Source organism: Carassius carassius, chromosome 14 (genome assembly GCF_963082965.1).
Source record: "Carassius carassius chromosome 14, fCarCar2.1, whole genome shotgun sequence".
NCBI lineage: Eukaryota > Metazoa > Chordata > Actinopteri > Cypriniformes > Cyprinidae > Carassius > Carassius carassius.
In genome coordinates, this window is record NC_081768.1 from 33,205,821 (window position 1) to 33,226,630 (window position 20,810).

At 37.9% G+C, this 20,810-nt stretch overlaps 1 protein-coding gene across 1 annotated transcript; it reads right to left on the reverse strand.

Moving 5' to 3' along the window:
• Nucleotides 1-261: 261 nt before the first annotated feature.
• LOC132157527 (myosin heavy chain, fast skeletal muscle-like) lies at nt 262-14,363 on the reverse strand. The gene is made up of 40 exons (XM_059566900.1): nt 14,299-14,363; nt 13,912-14,124; nt 13,641-13,784; nt 13,415-13,571; nt 12,898-12,925; nt 12,683-12,794; nt 12,501-12,593; nt 12,351-12,414; nt 12,151-12,249; nt 11,964-12,067; nt 11,675-11,813; nt 11,472-11,590; nt 11,214-11,363; nt 10,956-11,126; nt 10,581-10,881; nt 10,266-10,336; nt 10,100-10,187; nt 9,905-10,022; nt 9,675-9,798; nt 9,065-9,201; nt 8,728-8,983; nt 6,342-6,584; nt 4,913-5,089; nt 4,688-4,833; nt 4,512-4,602; nt 4,018-4,407; nt 3,814-3,940; nt 3,599-3,717; nt 3,279-3,475; nt 3,013-3,196; nt 2,765-2,930; nt 2,543-2,667; nt 2,032-2,340; nt 1,722-1,925; nt 1,502-1,627; nt 1,190-1,360; nt 882-986; nt 699-794; nt 455-586; nt 262-360 (listed from the first exon to the last, which is right to left on the reverse strand). The coding sequence occupies exons 2-40, from the start codon at nt 14,110-14,112 to the stop codon at nt 343-345; spliced, it is 5,802 nt and encodes a 1,933-aa protein (XP_059422883.1). The 5' UTR covers nt 14,113-14,124; nt 14,299-14,363; the 3' UTR covers nt 262-342.
• Between the last annotated feature and the right edge of the window lie 6,447 nt (nt 14,364-20,810).

The window sequence follows — 20,810 nt, forward strand, 5'->3', positions numbered from 1 at the left end:
AGGTGACTTTGACTTTGATTTACACTCATGTACTTAGCCGACACTTTTATCCAAAGTGACATACAGAGACAAGTTCCCATTTTTGTTTATGAAGTTCAGGTTGTTTCCGGTTTAGGTTTTATGTCACTTTATGTCACTATCACAATTTCAGTACTCTGCATTTGTGTTCTTTACCATATCATGCCTCATGAGTTATATTTTAAAACAGTGATTGAGTATGTGATGAAGTTTGAAAGTGGAAAAAAATAATGAAGAACAAAGTCAAACTCTGCCATTTAATGGACACAGAAGAACTCAGCACAAGTCAGTCATATGCTTGCTTGTAGGTATAGTTTCTTGTCTTCATTCTTCATCTTTAGTCTAAAAAGCAAAAAAAAAATGATTTCGTTAAATGTTTCATAGATGTTATGTATAAAAAGTAACTTTTCTCTACATAATCATCATCTGTTGTTACCTTCCCAGCTTCACGGCTCTTGGCTCTCAGCTTGTTGACCTGGGACTCTGCGATGTCAGCGCGCTCATGAGACTCCTCCAGCTCATGCTGCACCTTCCTGTACCTGGACAGGTGAGTGTTGGCCTGCTCCTCCTGTTAGGATTACACCAGATATCCAACCCCTTTCAGAGCATTGCACTCATGGCACTGATTGTATTGGATAGAAAATGTCTAAACACTCAAGAAAATCTGACATTAGACTTACAGCTTCTTCAGCTTGGCTTTTGTAGGCCTTCACTTTCAGCTGCAGCTTGTCTACCAGATCCTGCAGTCGAGTCACGTTCTTCTTGTCTTCCTCAGTCTTTGGGTGTAATAATTGTTCATGGCCTTGGTTAAACGGTTTATCATCATGAAAGGTGTTAAGTGTCTAATTCGCGTGTGGTTTTACCTGGTAGGTGAGCTCCTTCACTCTCCTTTCATATTTGCGCACTCCTTTCACAGCGTCTGTACCACGTTTCTGTTCAGCTTCAACTTCAGCCTCCAACTCATGAACCTTCAGTAGAGAGTTATTGTCAACGGTGAAATCTCTGCCATGACCAGCTCACCTGAGGGTTACTCACACTAGGCGATCTGAACCGTTCCAGAGCACCCCCAAAGTCTGGTTCGTTTGACTAGTATAATCTCACTCTGGCTCATTAGAAGGCAACCGTTCCTAGTATGAGTACACCCTAAGTCTGTATTTAGCCTGTAATTTACCCTGGACTCCAGTTTCTGGAGCTGTTTCTTTCCACCCTTCATGGCCAGATTCTCCGCCTCATCCAGACGGTGCTGCAGGTCTTTGACAGTCACCTCCAGGTTCTTCTTCATCCTCTCCAGGTGAGCACTGGTGTCCTGCTCCTTCTTCAGCTCCTCAGCCATCATGGCAGCCTGAAATATTGGCCAATGAAAACGAGCTTACCAATATAGATAGAATTAGCTTCCATGAATGTTCTCTTTGCTACCACATCCAGCTAAACAAGTCAAATAACTGTTTAAATTTGAATAGAGTGACAGAATGCAAACACCCACATCAGTGATGGCCTTCTTGGCTTTCTCCTCTGCATTTCTGGCCTCCTGGACTGCATCATCCACCTCACCTTGAACCTGGACCAGATCAGTCTCAAGCTTCTTCTTGGTGTTAATAAGACTCGTATTCTGCAGGATTTAGGCAGGTAGTTTAATGTATATGTAACTAATGATGTATCGTGTGATCTGAATTTGCTCTTAGTATTTAAGAATCTTTTTGTACTTGTGAATGCAGCAGTGTCACGCGTTCGCTGGCATCCACCAGCTCCTGCTCCGCCACTTTGCGGCCTCTCTCTGTTTGCTCCAGGCCAGCTCTCAGCTCCTCAATCTCTGCTTGCATTAGGCCATTCCTGCGCTCCACCATGGCCACCTGCTCCTTCATGTCGTCCTGTCCTCTGACAGCTTCATCAAGGTGCAGTTGGGCATCCTGTGGCAATGTTCTTTCTTTGTTAGTTCCATGTTATGCTTCAGTTAATTCATGTATCATATTCATTTGATCAAACACTTAAACTACTCTTTCTACAGAGGGATACCTTGAGTTGTCCTTGGACGTTCCTGAGCTGTTTCTGGGCCTCAGCAGCCTGGCGGTTGGCATGACTCAGCTGGACCTCCATCTCATTCAGATCTCCCTCCATCTTCTTTTTGACTCTCATGGCATCATTTCTGCTCCTGACCTCAGAGTCCAGAGTGCTCTGCATGGAGTCGATCACTCGTTGGCTGTTCCTCTTGATCTGTTCCATCTCCTCATCCTTCTCAGCAAGCTTCCTGTCAATCTCGCTCTTCACCTGGTTCAGCTCCAGCTGCACACGGAGAATCTTGGACTCTTCATGCTCCAGGGTGCCCTGCAAGTAGAAAAAGGAAATGATTTACATACTTTTTAAACTTGTCAAATTGTACGATATGCCTCCGGAGTTATGGGAGTATATTTGTGACGGTTTAAGAAGAAATAACATTCATTTAAGGTTTTGAACCACTACATATACAATGTTTTAATATTATTCAAAGCACTGGTGTGATGGTAGTGTTGTAGCAAAGGAATGGCACCTCGGCTTCTTCTAGTGCAGTCTGGATCTCTGATTTCTCAGATTCCACTGTCTTCTTGGCTTTCTCTAACTCATGAATGCTCTTTCCAGTTTCTCCAAGCTGTTCAGAGAGCTCAGAAATCTCCTCTGAAAGTATTTAAAAATCAATTGTACATCATTTTCTGTTTTTAAATGCATCTCTGGTTTTTAAAATCTTTGCTGTAAAAATAGAAGTGCCATTTACGTTGCAGATTCTTGTTCTCCCTCTTCAGGGTCTCGAGGTGGTCAAGAGCTTCCTCATAGGAGTTCTTCATTTTGAAAAGCTCAGTGCTGAGAGAACGAGCTTCTTTCTGAGCAGCTTCTAGTTCAGCCTGGCTTTCCTCATACTTCTGCTTCCACTCTGCTAGGACCTGGTGAAAAAGGTAATCGTTGTTAATTAGCTAAGTCCATGGTTCAAGGTTTAGATTTTAAGATTATCCACATCATTCTCACCTTGTCAAAGTTTCTCTGCTTCTTGTCAAGGTTGGCAGCCAATGCATTTGCCCTCTCCCCATCAATCATCAGGTCCTCTACCTCTGTCTGCAGCCTCTGTTTGGTCTTTTCCAGAGAGGCACACTTGGAGTTCACTGCCTCAATGGATTCTTCAGCATCCTGCAGACGCTGTGCCAGCTTTTTCCTAAAGAGAGTGGTATTAAATGATGAAATCTTACTGATATTAAATGTAGGGTAGTTAAGACTCTTTTCGTTGCTGTATTTACTTGGATTCCTCAAGCTCCTCAGTGCGCTGGATGGCATCAGTCTCATATTTGGCTCTCCACTGGGCCACCTCACTGTTGGCCTTAGACATTCCACGCTGGAGTTCAGCTTTGGCCTCCTGCTCCTCCTCATACTGCTCTCTGAGCAAATCACAGTCATGGCGGGCAGACTGAACTGCATGAGCCAGAGCGTTCTTGGCCTGTAAGGTGACACATTTTGGGATTTTAAACACTGTACCTTCCACACAATGGTTTGGATTAAAAAAAAAACAGAACATTACAATTAATTTATTATCAAAACTAAATAATATTTGCAACTCTACCTTGATTTCTTCCTCAACATGTCTTTTGAGATCCTCAATTTGCTGAGTAAAAGCCTGTTTTCCTCTAGTTAACTGTGAAACAAGTGCTTCTTTCTCTTCCAGTTGACGGCTAAATTCACCTTAGAAACAGGTTACAGATATTAGCATGAACTTTAACAACAGAATATTTGAACTCAGTTTTGTTTTAAGATTTTTTACATGTGTCGCTTACTCACCATTTTCAGTCTGAAGTCTTGCTCGTTGTGCATTCATGTCGTTCAACTGGCGACTATTTTCATCACTTTTGGCCTTGATTTCACTCAGCTGGTCTTCAAGAGTGCGGCACATCTTCTCTAAATTACCCTAAAGAGATTAGAGATTATATAAATATGTTTGCAAAGATGATTTTGTACTTCTTAATGATCATCTAGTGACATTACCTTTGCTTTAGCCACAGCTTCCATGTTGCTTGTCAAGTCATCAATCTCCATCTTGTATTCACTCTTCTCCTTCTCCAGCTTCTGCTTGACCCGCTGGAGGTTGTCGATCTGTTCTCCGAGTTCAGCCACACTGTCAGCCTGCTTCTTTCGGAGAGCTGCAGCTGTAGCTTCATGCTGCAAGGTGGACTCCTCCAGATCACGACGCATCTTCTGGAATTCGGCTTCACGCTTCTTGTTCATCTCAATCTGAGCAGCAGTGGCACCACCAGCTTCCTCAAGCCTCTCGCTGATATCTTCAAGTTCCCTGGAAAGATCAGCTCTCTGCTTCTCCACTTTGGCACGAGCAGATCGCTCTGCTTCAATTTCCTCTTCCAGCTCCTCGATACGGGCCTGAGTGAAAAAAAAAGATTCTTTACTGATATTTGTATCGTGGATTTTTCCAGCTATGCATCCACTTCACCATTTCACATCAGAAAGATTAGAGCTAGTGTTACCTGAAGTTCTTTGATCTTCTTCTGAAGCTGTGCTCCCAAAGACTGTTCATCCTCAATCTTGCTGAGAAACTGGCTTATCTCAAAATCCTTCCTGTTTTCAAAGTAATGTTGTTTTAAATGTGTCAAATACATATTTCGTGTAATTGTGTAAAGTTTAGGATCTGATGGTCACTCACTTTTTGATCTTCTCATCTGATAGCTGTTTTTCATTCTCCAGGTCCATTATGGACTCCTGGGCCAGTTTCAGATCACCCTCAAGCTTCCTCTTGACTCTCTCAAGGTCCATACGAAGCTTCTTCTCTTGCTCCAATGAGCCCTCAAGCTATTGTTACAAAAACTGGAACATTAAAATCTGGTACAGAGCAATAAATTTGATATCTTATTGATGCCAAACATCTTACATCGTCCACTTGCTGCTCAAGCTTTGTCTTAGCTTTAGTCAGAGTGTTGACTTTGTCTTCCTCTGCCTGAAGGTCATCAAGAGTCTGCTGGTGTGCCTCTTGGAGGGCTTTCTTCTCTTTTGTCAGCTTGGCAATGCTCTCGTCTTGAGAGGCCATCTCCTCTGTCAGGTTTTTCACCTAAATGGAAACATTGATAATAGGTTTCATTATCAAGAGCCTGAATCCCAATCTGCAGTGTATATGAAGAGTCTGGTTCCAAAACGCTATAAATCCATTTTGATTATTTTAGTAAAAATTTGTTTTCTTTACCAAGAAAGTGGCAAGCTGAAAACCACTATTTTCTGTTTCAAACTTTCACAAAGCATCTTTAGTTTATAATAACATTACAAATTTTAATCCAGATTTTGATTTTCAAATATTTATTATAAAATTAATAAATACATGATCGTTTTTTTGTTTTTGATTTCAAAATGCAATGAATGCATTGAAACAATATGAAAGTGTTTTACACAACAAAATAAGTTGATCCACATATGACAGCCTCTTAATTTTGTCAATACTAATCCTATATATAGGATACATTCAAAAATACATTAATCAGTCTTCGCTCCCAAAAATGAATTCAACGCGTCATCTTATTTGCTATAAATTAATTACAACAATAAACGAGAACATTTCTTCATGAACAACAATAAGAACAGCAATATCACAATAGACCACAGACATTCCAAGATAACATTTCCCTTACATTCAGCTTCCAAAAGTGCATTCGTCTTTGTCATGTTACATTAATTTAGCTGACTAGTGCTATACGCTGTATTAACAAAAACATAAATGCCAAACATAAAAAAATTACACTGATAAGCTATAACAATAATAATCGAATGCGATTCATCTAATGAACTCGATATTGTGTATCTTGTCAGTGATCTACGGCTCTGTGTATTAAATGCCGCTCCATCTTAAAGCAGAAGCACGTGATGGAGATTTACCAGAGCTATTAATCACAGAATCGACTTTACTGACGACAATCACATGTGATTTATCATGCAGCCCTTGATTGTTTATCACAAAGTAGATGAGGAAAACTACGATGCCGAGTGTATTCAAAGCTCCGCTATTACTGTCTAGAGTGCGTGGAATGGTGTGCTGTGGTTGGTGGAGCAGATATATCGCATTCTGCAGAAAAGGGAGACTGGCATTTGACGAGGTTTGGAAAAAAAAGGGGAAAAAACATAACCTACTAACTCGGTCGATATTGCATTTTCCATCAAATTAAAAACTGCCTTATCAATACCGACCAGATAAAATACTGATTTTGGCAGAAAAAAAAAGATGTTAATCGGGTTTTGGAACAAATCTCTTCATATACATGTATATATAAATATATATAATATACATAGACACACACACACATATGAATACTGACTTTATTCTCTGTTGCATGTTTTTCCTTCTCCACTTTTGCCAAGGTGAGCTCCAGGTCATCAATGTCTTTTTTCAGCTCAGAGCATTCATCCTCCAGTTTCCTCTTCTTGGCAGTCAGTTCAGCATTGATTTCCTCCTCATCCTCCAGTCTCTCGTTTGTCTCTTTGAGTTTGCCCTCGAGCTGGATCTTGCTTTTGATGAGCCCTTCACATCTCTCCTCAGCATCAGAGAGGCTTTCAGATTCCTGTTCATTGACATGGATATAGTTAATCACTTATGTTTAGGGATGCTTGAAATATTGGCCACCATATCGGTATCTGCTGATAAACTTTAATTTTTCTGTTATCGTTATTAAACTGATATGTGAATACGGCCAATATCTTAGTGCCGATAAATAATGCATTATTTCCTGCAGAGACACTTCAGATGAGCACTGTTGACCATGATGGTTTTTAATTGCTTGAAATATTACTCAAATCCCTTTGAAAAGGAAAATGTGCAGGGCAAGTCTGTCATATTATAATGAGATCATTAGCTATTGTAAAATATTGTAACGGAATCTTTGTTTGCATGTGTTTTAGCGTGTTGTTAAGGAAAGAGCGCATTCACAACGGATCCACACATAATTAGCACAGTCAAGTTCGCTTGTGCATTTACAGTCTTTTGTGCAAATGTACGTTATAATATTGTGTTTTTATTTAAACATAAAAGTCAGATTTTTCTCATATAGAATGCGTTTGATTAAGCTATATAGACGGCTTAAGTGCTTCAGTTTGCTGTCTATCATCTTTAGCTCAGCACACAAGGCTCAAACAGCAGCATTAATAACATTAACATTAATAACTATGAATGAGATTGTCATATATATATATATATATATATATATATATATAAACTTTATAATGAGAATTCTATTATAATAAAACGATATGAATTCTTTCGGTTTGGTTTCCATATTTCAGCTCGTTGTTGCAGAAAGAGCCAAGAGCGCATCCACAGCACATTCTGATTAGCACATAACTTAGTTCAGGTTCACGTGTGCATTTGCATGTTTTTGTATAAGTTGTAGTATTATATTTATGTTGTATAAATATCTGAATATAAGATGTGTTTCTTTGTGTGAAAAAAGCTGGCAGCACTTCAGTATACCAGTGTTCATTCTGTGCTTTAGCTGCACACAGACAGGTTAAACAGCACTGCAAAACAATAATAACTATAATTGGGAATGTTATAAACATAATATTATAAAGACAATATTACCGTGATAAAAAAGTTGTGAATTATTTTGGTTTATTTGTCATGTTTCGACGCGTTGTTACAGAAAGATCGTGTCCACGACACATCTGACTATTCGATGTTTGTAGAGCGGGTGCATTGCAATATTGGAAATAGGCTACTTCTGTTTTAAACCATGAAGGCCAGCCAGTGGATATCATACAAGCAATGTGCAAGCTTTGTGCAAGTCAAACATATGCAGGTGAACATCTTTTATCCATGATAGTGAAAGTAAAATCTGACCGCGCTCTCGGCGTCTGACGACACACACATTAACAGCACGTATTCTCTCAGAGACGACGAGAGACGAATCTCCTTATATGTCGTATATATAATTTATTTCTTCAATGTTTCTCTTGTCTGTGCATAAAATAAAGCTGCTCTTTTGCTTCATTGATAAAGTTTTACTGAAGTGTAACAATTTTATTTAGGCTATAGGCCTATAACTCATTGTAGGCTATGACAGACCTGTTTTTAAGATGTTTTTTTTTTCAGTGAGGAGTAGCTTAAGCTTATAGCCTATTTTTATTTTCCTCACAGGTCAAAGCGTGTCAGTTATGCGTTAATGTGCTATGAAATTGTTGCCAAGCAAATTAATTCTAATATTCATTTAATAATAAAAGTAACCTAATAATGCTAGACAGGAAATAGCAGGCCTACATTAATTGCAAATGACAAATATTCTCAATAATGACAATATTTAGTGATTTTAACAATATCTCTGGCAATAGTCCTTACATGATTATCGACTTTCAACACACTCCATCATCTTAATGCCCCCCCACACAACCCTATCCACTACACCACTGTCCATGGCATGATTTTTTACATGTTAAGTACTGTTGTCCATTAACTTGTTTCCATTATTGAAGCATTATTTTATTTATTTGTAAGGCTGGTTTATGTTTGATTTATGTTGAAGTGTTTAATGCCTTTTAATGGTGAATCTTTTTTGGTAACGAGGCTTTCAAAAATTATGTAAAATGTGGATTTAGACTTATCTGCCAACATATCGATTATCGTATCGGCCAAAATTTTCATATCAGTGCATGCCTACTTATGTTCATAGCTGCAGGATCCATATTGGGATAAATAAGAGCTGAAATACTCACAGAAGTTACTTGCTGTAGAAGATCGTGTTTCTCCTGAACAAGTGACACCATTTTCTCCTCAAGCTCCTTCTTTTTAGCTAATGCCTTTGTTAAATCTTCTTTCATTTTCTCAAAGTTCTCCTTCATTGATGCCATTTCTTTTTCACTCTCTGCACTCTTCAGAAGAGGCTTGATCTTGAAGTACACCTTCATCCATGGCCAATGTTTTACATTCATGAATGAGCGGATGTTGTATTGGATGGAATAAATTGCCTCCCTGTGTAAATTGTAATCAGTAAATAAGCCCTTATCACACTGTGCAACTAAACAGTTGTGTTTCAGACATTATTGTAAGTACCTCCTCTCCGTCATTTTGACATACTCCTTCCTCATGACATATCCTCGGGCCAAGGCCTGAGTCATGGTAACCAGACTTGATAGTTTTTCATCTCTCATCTCCTCAAGAGTACCCAACAGACCAGCTTTAAAGAACACCTACAAGAACATTTGTAATATATTATTGGTGTAGTGTTGAAGAAGCCAATTAACACTTTTCAGAGTAGATGTGGCCTGGGATATGGCCCTAATAATAATTGAGATTGGCTGTTCCAGTAATTCCAGTGGTGAAAAACCTATATTATGGCCTATACTATAGTATAGAATGACATTTGGGAGAATTCTGTCCTTTTTTTTTTGATGTAACAGTTTGAGGAGGCACGACAGTGTCTGGTACACAAAGTGGAGTACATATAGAAATGTTTTGTGTAATCTGGTGTGGAATAAGGCTTGACTGACACAAAGCCTAGACTTGAACGCCTGAATTCAAAAGCTTCCTTCCTCATACTGTTGCAGGACAATTGGAAGGACTGAATTCTCTACAATGTCATTATGTTGTAGCAGAGTAAAAAAATTTGAAGGAAAGAGTTGAAATAGTTTTGTCCACATGGTGTATTTGCTGAAAAGCTCACCTTGGTATGTCCAAATTTGTATTGGGTGTGGTCAATATCAATAGAGCCCAAGAGTTTCTCTGTAGCCTTTTTGTTGTCAATGAAGTGTCCCTCAGGGATGACAGCAGCATTTAATACTTTGTATCTAGAGGACATTTAGGGGAAAGTAGTATTCTTGTGAAATATGTTAGGAGGTGAAGATTAGGTAATACATCATCTCTAAGTAAGAAGTTGCAAAAAGATGTTATTACCTCTGCTTGAAGTCACCGTAGTGGATTCTGCTGGGGAAACCCTTCGTGCAGATTCTGATGCCCTCCAGCACACCATTACACCTGAGCTGGTGGATAACAAGGAAGTTCTCCATCAGACCTGAAATGCAAATGTTCTTAAGGTTCAGGTTTTTTTCTAAACTGTGATTTATTTGAGTCTTCAAGGATCAAGGTTACCTGGAGTCTTGGTTTCATTAGGAATCAAGCAGCGCACAAAGTGAGGGTGAGTGCTCCTCAGGTTAGACATCAGTTTACCCAAGTTTTCCTGTGGAAAGTTTGTGATTAATCTAATCTGTAATGGTGAAAAATTCACAAACTTCAATTAGAGAGAGAATCTGTTTACCCTAAAAACTGCAGACACCGTCTGGAAGGAACCACCCTTCTTCTTGCCTCCTTTCTTTGCACCTCCCTCAACTATATATCAGTGACAGAGGTTTTTTTTGTTAATCTTGTGTTGCTGTTCATTAGGTCCTTCAATAATCTCTATTTGTGTCTTGTTGATTCTAACTATTCTCTTGCATAGATATACTTCATATTTTAAAACTCCAAAGTCTGTGGCGCTCTGATGGTCTTATTCTTTTTTCTTAGTTTTTGTATAACCAGGTGTCTTGTACATAAGTCAAACACAAAAGAATTGAGGAAATGCAAATGTTTGTACCTTCTGGCACAGCGACATACAGCAAGGCCAGCACTTTGAGTGCTGACTTTTGGTAAAGTTGCACGACAGAGTCGTTCAGTGGATCCTTGTTCTTCTCCAACCAGCCAGTAATGTTGTAGTCCACAGTGCCGGCGTAGTGCACCAGAGAGAAGTGGGCCTCTGCTTTGCCCTTGCCAGGCTTGGGCTTCTCGAAAGCTGAACATTTTCCCAGATGTTGGTCATGCAGCTTGTTTTTGAAGCTTGAGTCTGTAGCCTTTGGGAACATGCACTCCTCTTCAAGAATGGAGAAGATGCCCATTGGCTGTTGAAGAAATATTCCCACTCAAGAACAGGCACAGTGAGATCGTTATTTTAATTTACTGAATATCCTCTTACCTTCTCAATGAGCTCAATGCAGGTAGCCAAGTCCATACCAAAGTCAATGAATGCCCATTCAATGCCTTCTTTCTTGTACTCCTCTTGCTCCAGAACAAACATGGTGTGGTTGAAGAACTGTTGCAGTTTCTCATTTGTGAAGTTAATGCAAAGCTGCTCCAAGCTGTTATACTAATAATTCAACAGAAGCAATTATTGCAACTCACTGTTATCTTGTATGCCTTGATTCTTTCAGAGACATTAATGACTGATACTCACATCAAAGATCTCAAATCCAGCGATGTCCAGCACACCGATGTAGTACTCTCTAGGATTCGTCGTGTTCAACATCTCATTGATACGGACGACCATCCACAAGAACATTTTCTCATAGACAGACTTGCAGAGTGCAGAGACTGCATTGTTCACCTGACAGATTCAAAGGTCAATGTATTATTACCCTTACTTCTCACGATGACTATGTCTGAGATATTTCTCACTGTATCCACAAGTTAAATGTGTTGATGAAGTCATCACCTGTGGTACTGTCTGGCCTTTGGTCACCATCTCATTCCCGACCTTCACTCTGGGGTAACACAGAGCTTTCAGCATGTCAGCAGAGTTGATGCCCATGAGGTAGGAGATTTTATCAGCAGCTAAGGAAGCAGAGTTTTATGCATTATTGTTGCTAATTAAGTGACCGTTTTTATATGTTAATTTGTGCTCAAATTTGATCTTACCCTCATTGCCGTCAGGTTCGGCCTGCTCCTCTCTCTGCTTCTGTTTGAACTTCATGGCCCCATGATGCATCACCGCACCTGTCAGCTTGTAGATGCTGATCTTCTCATCAGCATTGAAGCCCAGAATGTCAATGGCACTCTGTTTTTACACAGACCAAATAAATCATATAGTTTATTGGAGTACTTTATACTGTGTCATGCACTGTTTTTCTGATGTTTACTTGCTCAGAAATTTTGCAAAAAATCTAAAATACTACTACTACTAATAATATTGCAGCTATCCACATACATCTGTGGCAATGAACTCCTCCACATCATCGATGCTCTTGACAGTGATTTCACCCTGGCTGATCATTGGATAGTCGTAAGGGTTGGTGGTGATGAGCAGGGCCTCTGTAAAGAATTGATGTGCAGTATGTTGCCAGTGCTCTCAAACATAGAAATAACTGAAACACACAATCCTGTAGATTTCTCACCGAGCAGCTCTGGCTTGTGTCCAGTCATGAGCTGGTAGAAGATGTGGTAACTCCTCTCAGCAGACAGCTGGAATGTTACCCTTGACTTTTCTAGCAGATCTTTCCAAGAAAAGGTGTGGTAAAAAGACATTGTTTTCAATTGATTAACCCACATCTTAAACCCCAAATAAAATGTTTGGCTAAAAACAGTGTTGACTCACAAGTTTCAATATCTGCTTTGGCCAGTTTACCAGTGCCCGAAAAGTGAATCCTGATGAATTTACCCTAGGTTGAAATCATTGATAAAAGCTCAACTGTTTGTGATTGAAAATTTATGATGTTATTAATTATGATTCATCACCGCAACTTACAAAACGAGAGGAGTTGTCGTTCCTTATAGTCTTGGCGTTACCATAAGCCTCCAGCAGAGGGTTGGCTGCAATGATCTGGTCCTCCAGTGATCCCTAGACGTAATTGTAGCACAGTGGGTAGTCATGAGGTGAATCACAAACACTGTCATCAATAACATTGTCTAGAATAGATATTCACTAACCTGCATTTTTCCAGGGCCAGAGTCTGTCTTCTTTGGACCAGCCATCGCAACAGTTGCAAAGTACTGAATGACACGTTTTGTGTTCACAGTCTTTCCTGCTCCAGATTCTCCACTGGAGATTTATATGAGAGCATCATTTAGTCATAAATCTTTAACTGATTTACAATCATAAGTGAAAAGCTTCAGGTTGTGTCAGCAGAAGAATATTTACTCACGTAATCAGGACAGACTGGTTCTCACGATCTGAAATTAAACCATGAAATATTAACAGGATATATAAATATAGGTAGCACTCTATATTAACTTGAAGCTATTAAGTGTTTGTTTGTTTGTTTTTTGCCATTATTATTAGATTAAAAGGCTATATCCTAAAGTTAACATTTCAGTTATTTATTCATGTACGTAAGTACAAATAGAAGATAAAATGGTTGTTATCAAACACTTACTAATTGATAATTCATTTGAACTGTACTACTCCGTTTCCTCAGCTTAAAACCTCATTTAGGTACCGTTTATAAAGAAGTTGTTAACTAAGGATAAAAAAACATCAGTAATCTTTGATATAAAGATACTATTTGGAGTTAATTGAGCTTTTCTATGAACTCCTTTCATAGAGCAACAGCAATTTATTAACAATGAATTATAGGCTAACACCTCATGCTAGTTATTATAAAGTGTATTTTTCATTGTCTTTTTAACTATTATATGTTGAGACTGCTGGAATCCACTTACCTGTGAGCATGAACTGGTAGGCGTTGTCAGAGATGGAGAAGATGTGAGGTGGGGCTTCAATCCTCTTTTTGCCTCTGTATCCACTCACGACAACTGCGTCGTACACTGGAAGCCATTTGTATGGATTGACAGTGGCACAGAACAAGCCAGAGTAGGTCTGAAATGGAGATCGTCCAGTTTTACAATGTTTCTGCCCTATTCTAGGAATAAATTATGATTTACTTACATAGATCATCCATGCTGCGTAACGCTCTTTGAGGTTAAACAGCACAGAAGGCTCATTGAGATGGGTCATCATGGCCATGTCCTCCATTTTGTCAAATTTGGGAGGATTCCTTGGGAAGATTTGATCTTCCTTTACTGTGACAGTCTGTAATTAACTTTTTTTTAGACTTTTTGTACACATATTTCTACACTATTAAAGTGAAAAACTTTAACATTTGAAGACTCAAGCACAGTCACATATAAAATATTATTTTTTAATATTTGATACTTACTTTCCCACAGTCAGTTTTGACAGTAGCTTTGCCAGCCTCTATACTAATAAGTGTACTTTTCAAGTACATCTCAGCTGCATCTGTCACGAAGAATGCTGTTTTGGCATCGAATTTAGCAGTCTGAGCCTCGAGTCTCTCTCTTTCTGGCTTCCGGAGGTAAATGGCCGCCGGGCCGAAACACTCCATTTCACCATCTCCCATGATTGTACTTCACTGTGGAGCACAACTGACATTACCATGCTGATATACTTCATTAGATTCACTTTTTGATTGTCATTGTCTAACTTTCAACTCTAACTCTCCTAATACATTCCAATCAGTTAAACCAAATCATCAACCAAATCATCACCAGATCATATTGTCACCATCAGTTGGGAAGTTCTTTACCTTGTATTAATCTCAGATGGAAATTGCAGCTGGCAAGTCCAGGATTCTGAAATATAAAAATTATAAATGAATATATACTAATTAGTAATACATATATAATTATAATTATATATAAATAAGTAGACAGACAGATAGATAGATAGATAGATAGATAGATAGATAGATAGATAGATAGATAGATAGATAGATAGATAGATAGTGACTCACCGTATTTTGATGGGCAACTGTCCTGCAATCAGAGGTTGTCATTTATATAGTATCTTTACTGAAGACTCAGCTGAACTGTTCAGCTGGATTTGGTCATGTTATTCTACATGGTTTATGTTGATGTAAATAGCAGCAGGCTGTCGTTCATTTGTTTTGTTGGTTTGCTGGAGCATGTGATATTTTAATTTTTTTAATGGTTTAGATCAACTGAACAGTCTTTCTATACTTAAATTCATGATATTGATATGTTTAAATTTTAAAGCAAAAACATATTATTTATAGACATTTGGATAATATACTTATATGACATAAAAGTTTAACAGTCCATGTTTTTCTTATGTTTTGTCTTGTCTTTTTAATGTAGGCTTTCTTGTTGAGTGTATGTTTGTTTACAATGTTTCATTTGATGTCACCGAGGTCTTATTTCAATGTTGCTTCTTATTTCAATCTTGGCAAAGAGGAGGAACTTGATTCAGATGTAAAGAAGCAGTCAGCTGTCACTACTATTTAATTTTAGAGGGGAAAGCAAGACTAGCACCATGTGATGACTAAAAGGTAATATACAACTTGAGTTTTGGGCAACTATCATATTAATAACTATTTGTTTTTGAACTTTTAGCATCCATATTATTTCCTCTTTAAAAACCAAAGATGGACTGTGACAGTCCTTCCAATTGAATAAATAAATGAATAAATAAATAAATAAATACATGTATCTGACTGACTTTTTGGGGGGAATTAAACCTCAGTGATCACTGCACATACAAATCTTACTTCATGGTCATATAATGACTATCAAAGTTATAAACAGAACGTTCATATATGGACAAATTATAAATATAGCACAGTGAGAGCTCATGTTTGTATTAAGTTTAGGTTACACATCCAGGCCACGGTGAAGACTTATTTGACCTATCATGACATTAGTGTAAGATTTCTCAGTACGTGCACTGCTTTTTCAATTGACTGTACTTTTGAAATAAATAAATAAATAATTAATTAAAAGTAATAATGTTTATGACTAGCTCTAACTCTCTAGATTTCCGTTTATATGTTAACATTCATTAGCTGCTGCAGTATACTATTGCAATAGATTATTAACTGACTTTGTGTTAGAGTCACAAGCCTAGGAATTTTGCTTGATTTTAATATAAATTTACAGACAACAGTCACCATACTCAGAAGCATTTGGCCCAAAGATGAATAAGTACTACACACTTATTCATCTTTGGGCCAATTGCTTCTGAGTATGGTGAGTTGCATTTCCAGATGCATTCCTATATGAATATGGTACTGTTTGTTATCACACCACATCTGTCCTAAGTGCATCAAGTCAAATACGGAACGTCAAACCACAAAATCATTTACTTTTCTTGAATGTAGTTTTTGTTTCATTATAGTTTTAGTCGACTAAATATCATAAAATTTTAGTCGACTAAATCAACCATGAATTTAGTCAGCTAAAATCTAATGGGTTTCTAAAGCATTTCTCTAAAACTTCCAAACATTATTACAGTATGTAGGTTTGATATTAAGGTTTTATCATGATAGACATTTCTTGAATTTGGCAGTTTGGCAGGTTAGACAATAGTTTCAATTTGGCTTAAGTAGATTCAATTAGGTCAATAACCTTAAATGAAAAAAAGAAAAACAAAGAAAAGGATATATCATTACTTCTGATGAAATGTTAACAGCTGTGAACAAATACAATTTAAATAAACAATTTACAATTGTCTCATTTTGTTCATTTATATATTTAGCTTATTTTCTCTTTTTATGCAACCATAACATTTATAAAATTTACGTGAACAGTTTAAGCAAACATATGAGATCTATTGCATTTTACTGCATTTATGCACTTATGATTAGACGAAAGTTGTGCGTCATACACCTAATAATAATAATTGAAGCATAATACAAATGACTGTTTTCCTTCATATTATACATTATAATAATCAAATAACATGGATTCAAGTGACAATTAGTCCATCTTATAATTAAAGAGAGATATTTCCATACCATCAGTGTCCCTGAGATGACCGACAGCTGATGCGTTTCCCATTTTGTTCAATATTAGACACATTACATCACTCACACTCAAAGCAGTTATTGTAAATGAAATGATCACAGATAATAGTTTAGATGTACTGTGCTTGACTGAAACCTGGCTAAAACCAAATGATTATTTTGGTCTAAATGAGTCCACTCCACCAAACTTCTGTTATAAGCCTTTATTTATTTATATAGCGCTTTAAACAAAATACATTGCGTCAAAGCAACTGAACAACATTCATTAGGAAAACAGTGTCAATAATGAAAAAATGATAGTTAAAGGCAGTTCATTATTGAATTCAGTTATGTCATCTCTGTTCAATTAAATAGTGTCTGTGCATTTATTTGCAATCAAGTCAACGATATCGCTGTAGATGAACTGTCCCCAACTAAGCAAGCCAGAGGCGACAGCGGCAAGGAACCGAAACTCCATCGGTGACAGAATGGAGAAAAAAACCTTGGGAGAAACCAGGCTCAGTTGGGGGGCCAGTTCTCCTCTGACCAGACGAAACCAGTAGTTCAATTCCAGGCTGCAGCAAAGTCAGATTGTGCAGAAGAATCATCTGTTTCCTGTGGTCTTGTCCTGGTGCTCCTTTGAGACAAGGTCTTTACAGGGGATCTGTATCTGGGGCTCTAGTTGTCCTGGTCTCCGCTGTCTTTCAGGGATGTAGAGGTCCTTTCTAGATGCTGATCCAGCATCTGGTCTGGATACATACTGGATACGGGTGACTGCAGTGACCCTCTGATCTGGACACAGACTGGATCTGGTGGCCACGGTGACCTCGGAACAAAAGAGAAACAGACAAATATTAGCGTAGATGCCATTCTTCTAATGATGTAGCAAGTACATAGGGTGTTATGGGAAGTGTTTCCGGTTCCGGTTTACCTAATAATGCAGCCTAAAAATCCTTTAACGGATTTGGATAATAAAAGCATATTAGTATGTTATGTGTATGCCAGGTTAAAGAGATGGGTCTTTAATCTAGATTTAAACTGCAAGAGTGTGTCTGCCTCCCGAACAATGTTAGGTAGGTTATTCCAGAGTTTAGGCGCCAAATAGGAAAAGGATCTGCCGCCCGCAGTTGATTTTGATATTCTAGGTATTATCAAATTGCCTGAGTTTTGAGAACGTAGTGGACATAGAGGATTATAATGTAAAAGGAGCTCATTCAAATACTGAGGTGCTAAACCATTCAGGGCTTTATAGGTAATAAGCAATATTTTAAAATCTATACGATGCTTGATAGGGAGCCAGTGCAGTGTTGACAGGACCGGGCTAATATGGTCATACTTCCTGGTTCTAGTAAGAACTCTTGCTGCTGCATTTTGGACTAGCTGTAGTTTGTTTACTAAGCGTGCAGAACAACCACCCAATAAAGCATTACAATAATCTAACCTTGAGGTCATAAAAGCATGGATTAACATTTCTGCATTTGACATTGAGAGCATAGGCCGTAATTTAGATATATTTTTGAGATGGAAAAATGCAGTTTTACAAATGCTAGAAACGTGGCTTTCTAAGGAAAGATTGCGATCAAATAGCACACCTAGGTTCCTAACTGATGACGAAGAATTGACAGAGCAACCATCAAGTCTTAGACAGTGTTCTAGGTTATTACAAGCGGAGTTTTTAGGTCCTATAATTAACACCTCTGTTTTTTCAGAATTTAGCAGTAAGAAATTACTTGTCATCCAGTTTTTTATATCGACTAAGCAATCCATTAGTTTTTCAAATTGGTGTGTTTCACCGGGCTGCGAAGAAATATAGAGTTGAGTATCATCAGCATAACAGTGAAAGCTAGCACCATGTTTCCTGATGATATCTTCCAAGGGTAACATATAGAGCGTGAAGAGTAGCGGCCCTAGTACTGAGCCTTGAGGTACTCCATACTGCACTTGTGATCGATAGGATACATCTTCATTCACTGCTACGAACTGATGGCGGTCATATAAGTACGATTTAAACCATGCTAATGCACTTCCACTGATGCCAACAAAGTGTTCAAGTCTATGCAAAAGAATTTTGTGGTCAATTGTGTCAAACGCAGCACTAAGATCCAATAAAACTAATAGAGAGATACACCCACGATCAGATGATAAGAGCAGATCATTTGTAACTCTAAGGAGAGCAGTCTCAGTACTATGATACGGTCTAAATCCTGACTGGAAATCCTCACATATACCATTTTTCTCTAAGAAGGAATATAATTGTGAGGATACCACCTTTTCTAGTATCTTGGACAGAAAAGGGAGATTCGAGATTGGTCTATAATTAACTAGTTCTTTGGGGTCAAGCTGTGGTTTTTTGATGAGAGGCTTAATAACAGCCAGTTTGAAGGTTTTGGGGACATATCCTAATGACAATGAGGAATTAATAATAGTCAGAAGAGGATCTATGACTTCTGGAAGCACCTCTATTAGGAGCTTAGATGGTATAGGGTCTAACATACATGTTGTTGGTTTAGATGATTTAACAAGTTTATACAATTCTTCCTCTCCTATAGTAGAGAATGAGTGGAACTGTTCCTCAGGGGGTCTATAGTGCACTGTGTGATATGATACTGTATCTGACAGCTGAATGGTTGCAATTTTATCTCTAATAGTATCGATTTTAGAAGTAAAGTAGTTCATAAAGTCATTACTGCTGTGATGTTGGGAAATGTCAACACTTGTTGAGGCTTTATTTTTCGTTAATTTAGCCACTGTATTGAATAAATACCTGGGGTTATGTTTGTTTTCTTCTAAAAGAGAAGAAAAGTAATCGGATCTAGCAGTTTTTAATGCTTTTCTGTAGGATATGTTACTTTCCCACCAAGCAATACGAAATACCTCTAGTTTTGTTTTCCTCCAGCTGCGCTCCATTTTTCGGGCTGCTTTCTTTAGGGTGCGAGTATGCTCATTATACCATGGTGTCAAACTGTTTTCCTTAACCTTCCTTAAGCGTAAAGGAGCAACTGTATTTAAAGTGCTAGAAAAGAGAGAGTCCATAGTTTCTGTTACATCATCAAGTTCTGAGGTTTTGGATATGCTAAGGAATTTGGATACATCAGGAAGATAACTTAAAAAGCAGTCTTTTGTGTTAGAAGTGATGGTTCTTCCATACTTGTAACAAGAAGTAGGATTTACAATTTTGGCTATATGAAGTTTGCACAGAACTAAATAATGATCTGAGATATCATCACTTGGCTGAATAATTTCAACACCATCAACATCAATTCCATGTGACAGTATTAAATCTAGAGTATGATTTCGACAATGAGTAGGTCCTGAAACGTGAACATAAGCATGAGCCCCATCAGATTGGTCAACAATATATAGTGATATTCTCAATGTAACCCAGAAAACAGGATACAGGTTTAACTCATTCGAAATACTTCTGCTTAATGTTACACTGTCAAATATGCAAAATAAATCTATGGTATCTCTTGCTCTGGCTACTGTGTTTAGACCACCAGGGCCATATACAGAATTCCTAAAATAATTGTCAGATTTCCTCCCAGACCTGTTAGTTACTGTTGATTAGGGGTTGCATGACTTCTGATTTCTGCTAGTCGATTTCTTATCTAAAAAACACTCGAGTTACTCGACTACCCGTGGTTCATTCTACTGTAAATGAAAAGACATTACATAGTTCGTATTTAAACGCTTATAAACTCATAGTCTAATGCAACAATTATGTAAATTGTCATAACTTTATAATTAAGCCATTACATATTTTAATTTTCATGTAACAGACAGTATTTGTATCTGTAACAATGACAAAATTATTTGTAACTGCATTCGGATAAAACCAGATGGAACGTTGTACAATGACTTGACCGTTACCACTAAATATTTTTTTTCATAGTAATCACTGAACAAGTATGACGTATTAAACTAAAACAATTATTAGTTTTTTTTAAATATATTTATCATGCAAGCAGAGAGATCTTCACTAAAGAGAGATGCAAGCAGAGAGAACTTCACTAAACAAATATGCTGTTACAAACCAGCAAAAGATAAAGATGCAAACATGTAGGCCAAGTAGTAATGTATCTGTATCTAAGCTGATTATTAGCCTACTCTTGAGAGAGAACTGGTTTGGTTTTTGAGAGACTGAGATGCACAAAGCGGCTATTTGATTGGTGAGCGCGCTGTGCTTATTCCATTCATTCATATCATATCGTAGCCTAAGGTTTAAACCATTGCCTTTTAAATATATACAAATAATAGAATGTGTATGATGTATTATTATAGGTGTTATTACTCTTGCC